This window comes from Glycine soja, chromosome 18 (assembly GCF_004193775.1).
Source record: "Glycine soja cultivar W05 chromosome 18, ASM419377v2, whole genome shotgun sequence".
Lineage (NCBI taxonomy): Eukaryota > Viridiplantae > Streptophyta > Magnoliopsida > Fabales > Fabaceae > Glycine > Glycine soja.
In genome coordinates this window covers 51,914,733-51,919,455 of record NC_041019.1, presented here as the reverse complement: position 1 = coordinate 51,919,455, position 4,723 = coordinate 51,914,733, and the positions used below count along the sequence as shown (strand labels likewise).

The 4,723-nt window shown below is 34.3% G+C and overlaps 1 protein-coding gene across 1 annotated transcript; it reads left to right on the top strand.

Moving 5' to 3' along the window:
* Positions 1 to 453: 453 nt before the first annotated feature.
* On the top strand, positions 454 to 3,674 carry LOC114395147 (U-box domain-containing protein 15-like). Its single transcript, XM_028356855.1, has 4 exons — positions 454 to 867; positions 1,352 to 1,468; positions 1,668 to 2,093; positions 2,593 to 3,674. Exons 1-4 carry the CDS (start codon positions 556 to 558, stop codon positions 3,643 to 3,645), a joined length of 1,908 nt encoding a protein of 635 aa, XP_028212656.1. The 5' UTR covers positions 454 to 555; the 3' UTR covers positions 3,646 to 3,674.
* The last annotated feature ends 1,049 nt before the right edge of the window (positions 3,675 to 4,723 follow it).

The window sequence follows — 4,723 nt, the reverse complement described above, 5'->3', positions numbered from 1 at the left end:
ATTTTCTTTTTACAAATTTCCCTTAATAAATATTAATTATATATGATTAATTTAATTCTAATATATTTTAATTTATTATACTCAATTAATTAATTTTTAACTTAAATTAATCAATGAAATTATTTAAGTTTAATTGATATTTTTTCAACATTTATTTACATAAATTATCATCAGATTAATTACCCGCCAAGCACATGTTCCTGTTTATATATATATATATATATATATATATATATATATATATATATATATATATTATAAAAGAAACAAAAATATTTAAATTTGTGTTTTAGCATAATATTTTGCTCACGGGAGACACTAATCTCGAAATATACGGGCAAGCCCCAAAGGCATACAATGTAGGAATGGAACTGACAACCCCATATGATCAACCAATCCCATGAAAACTAATAAACAGTTAGTTACATCATTTGTCAACATGGTTTTCTTAATTCACTTTCGTTGTTTTGGTAACAATATTCTAGCTATTAGGCAGCGACGGGCGTGCATGGCGTAGCATAGGTACGTGAGGCTGAGGCAGAGAGAAAGAAGGAGATGACGACGATGGAGGAAGAGAGAGACGTGTCATCGGATGAGTTATCAGAGGAGAAATATGACCCAGTGGAGGAGATCCAAAGAGTCATCCAATCCATAGTTCAATTCGGCGAGTACCGGAGGACACAGAGGAAGGAGAGCCACAACCTCGTGCGCCGTTTCAAGCTCATGTTGCCTCTCTGGGAAGAGCTTCGTGACCTCCCACAACCCTTCCCAGAAATCGGCGTCACTTGGTTATCCAAAGTCAAGGATGTGCTTTTGTTCGCCAAGGATTTGTTGAAACTATGTAGCCAAGGAAGCAAGATCCACCTCGTAAAATTTCTTTCACGTTTTTTTATTAGATGAGAAATAAAGATTATACATATTTCAATTGTAATGTTTTTTGACTTCTCATAATGCAATTAGAATTGTGGGCACATTAGTTGTATTTGTTTCTATGTGATTTTCGTAATATCAAAGATTGCGACGAAAAAGTGAGATAATGATTTAAAACCTTGATATGAAATGAGATTATTTTTGAGTTATGTTATTTGCCTTAATTTAAGTATGTTTGTCGTAAGAGTTATTAATATTTTACCTTTTGGCGACAAGTTGTCCTTGGCATAATTTAAGAATTTTTTTTATACATGGCATAATTTAAGAATGTTTATGCTTGTGCTGTTTTTCTTCATGGCTAAAATGGGTTGATGGGTGTTGAAGATGTAAAACTAATGTTGAGCGTTCATATATTTACAAGAGTTGGATTCTAGGAGTTTTGGCAAATGGGGTATTTATTCTTTTTTTTTTTTTTTTTCAGGCTTTGGAAACCGAGGTAGTTATGATCACGTTTCAGAAAGTGTATGACAAATTAAGCCAAGCGTTTGGTGATGTGCCTTGTGATGAAATGGGTATCTCAGATGAAGTCAAGGAACAAGTATGAAACGTGATTTTTTTCTTCATTTTTGGAAATGAATTCTAAGGTTTATATATTTATGAAAGTATTTATGTGATCTCGTGAGTTTTGTTTATATGCTGTTGAATAATTCTTTCTTTCTAATTGCGAATGATATAGATAAAAGAAATGTGTTTTTGTGTAAATACATCTTGAGGTAATCTTATATTGTGTGCTTCAGCTTGAGCTAATGCACGTGCAACTCAAGCGAGCCAGGAGAAGAACTGATACACAGGACATAGAACTTGCAATGGATATGATGGTTGTGTTTTCTGATAATGATGACAGAAATGCTGATAGTGCTATCATTGAGAGGCTGGCTAAAAAGCTGGAGCTTCATAGTGTTGAGGATCTCAATATAGAAACATTGGCTATTAGGAACCTTGCTGCAGAAAGAAAAGGGCAACAGGCTGAGAGCACCCAGAAAATAATTTACCTTCTTAACAAATTCAAACGAATTGCAGGCATGGAAGAAACCGGCATCCTTGATGATCCTGCCGCACCCAAGATGCTTGAGAGGTGCACCTCTTTGGTCATCCCTCATGAGTTTCTCTGCCCAATTACACTAGAAATCATGACAGATCCTGTCATTGTAACAAGTGGACAGGTACTCATGTAGTTCTTGAATGGATTTTCTTTGGCTACCTATTATTAGCTGAACTTTATTTAAAATCACAAAATTGTCTCTCTCACTTCTTATTTTATGAGTCTCATTCTTAATTTTATATTTTTAATAAATTTTAGTTAATAGAAGAGAGTATGTTAAAAAGAGTGTGTTAAATAATATTAACACTCTTCTCGAGAGGAATCAAACAATTATGGCACATCATTATAGATATTGCTAGTAGAGCTACTTAAGGCTTGAACAATCCTCACCTCACAAGTCAACTTTCTCGGTTGAGTTAGACTAAACCCAGACTTAAGAACATTAATGTTTGAAAATATATTACTTCAAAATAAACTTAAACCAAACAGGCACTTAGTTGAAAGGCATCATGCATGTTGTTTTAACAGCTAATGTTTGGTAGATGGAGTTCAATGAAGAAATCTGATGCCTTTTTTCAATATATGACACTGACAAAATTGTTTTCTTGTGATTATCGTAGACATATGAAAGGGAAAGCATAAAGAAGTGGTTCCAATCCAACCATAACACATGCCCAAAGACCAGGCAACCTTTGGAACACTTGTCATTGGCACCAAACCGTGCCTTGAAAAGCTTGATTGAAGAATGGTGTGAGAACAACAACTTCAAACTTCCTAAAAAATACAATTCTTCAGGTCCAGAAAGCTGTCCTATAGACAGCAAAGAGGAAATTCCAGCTTTGGTTGAGAGCCTGTCATCTATTCATTTAGAAGAGCAGAGAAAAGCAGTGGAGAAGATACGTATGCTATCAAAGGAAAATCCCGAGAACAGAGTTTTGGTTGCTGAACATGGAGGAATACCACCTCTAGTGCAACTTTTGTCCTATCCAGATTCAAAAATACAAGAACATGCAGTAACAGCACTTTTGAATTTATCAATTGATGAGGGTAACAAGAGTCTTATATCCACAGAAGGTGCCATTCCAGCTATCATAGAAGTTTTGGAGAATGGTAGTTGTGTGGCTAAGGAGAACTCAGCCGCAGCTTTATTCAGCTTGTCAATGCTTGATGAGATTAAAGAGATTGTTGGTCAATCAAATGGGTACCCGCCTTTGGTGGATTTGTTGAGGAATGGAACAATTAGAGGGAAGAAAGATGCTGTGACAGCTCTTTTTAACTTATCTATCAACCATGCAAATAAAGGTAGGGCCATTAGAGCTGGCATTGTGACACCCTTGCTTCAATTGCTCAAGGACAGAAACTTGGGCATGATTGATGAGGCTCTCTCCATTTTGTTACTCCTTGTATCAAATTCAGAAGCAAGACAAGAGATTGGACAACTTAGTTTTATTGAAACCCTTGTTGAGTTCATGAGAGAAGGGAGTCCAAAGAACAAGGAATGTGCAGCATCTGTTCTTCTTGAGTTGTGCTCAAGTAACTCATCCTTTACATTGGCAGCACTTCAGTTTGGAGTGTATGAGTATTTAATGGAGATAAAACAAAATGGAACAAATAGAGCACAGAGGAAAGCAAATGCAATCTTAGATCTCATTAGCAGGAGCGAGCAAATTTAATCTTGCTTTCTCCAATGTAGGTATAACTGTATTACTTCATAGCAAATTAAACTAATTTTTTCATATATCCTGATGTACAAAGTACAGTGAAAAAGTGTAATTAAACTTCTTTTTCATTATATTAGTTACAATAAATATGTATTTCTTTTTAAAATTTGAAATCCTGATGAAAATATGTTAAAGATTGATTTTTAAATTCATTTTGCAATATAAGTAAATAAGACTACATCAAATATATAACCATCCTTTTCTAGTCTCAAGGCACAATAAAATAGTACAGATTCATGGTATCCCGAAGTTGGGAACAAATATATATATATCCAAGATTTAATCTATCAATGCGATCAATTTTAGTTTTAATGATATACTATTCTTTGTTTTACTATCGTACTTATTTTTTAAATAGTTAGTTTGATAAGGTCATAAATTAAAATTGGAGACTAATTTGTTGTCATAATAAAAATTATAATAATAAGAAGTGTTTTCACAAATATTTTTTATCCACAAGTTGGTGAATATGGAACACACTGAAGGGCATTCGATGACAGAGAATATGAGAATTTTTTACAATACTATGAATCAGTTGACAGTTACATATATTAAATTAGATTATGAGTTGCGAGCTTTGTTGTTGTTCAATTCCTTGCTCGATAGCTGGGATTGGGAAGTCCATGTTGTGACACTGACTAATTCAGCTCCAAATGGGAAGTTGTCAATGTCAATGCTAAAAGATAGCATCTTAAATGAAGAAGCCAAAAGGACGGAGTGTTTGAGTATTACTTCTACTCAATCAAAAGCACTTGTTGCAGATTCACAGGGGAGAATGTAATCCAGAAAATTTCAAAAGCATGAAAACTCTAACAGGCATAGTAAGTTAAGAAGCAAGCCAGGGCTAGAAAAGAAGTGAGATGCTATCATTGTGGCAATGGCAACAAGAGACATATCAAAAGACATTGCAGATTGCTCAAGAGAGATAAGTCAGGGGAAAGAAATTAAGACATGGAGAAGAAAAATGACAAAGACACATCTGTAGTTGCATCTGATAGTGATGTTTACATTATCTATGATGATAACTCTA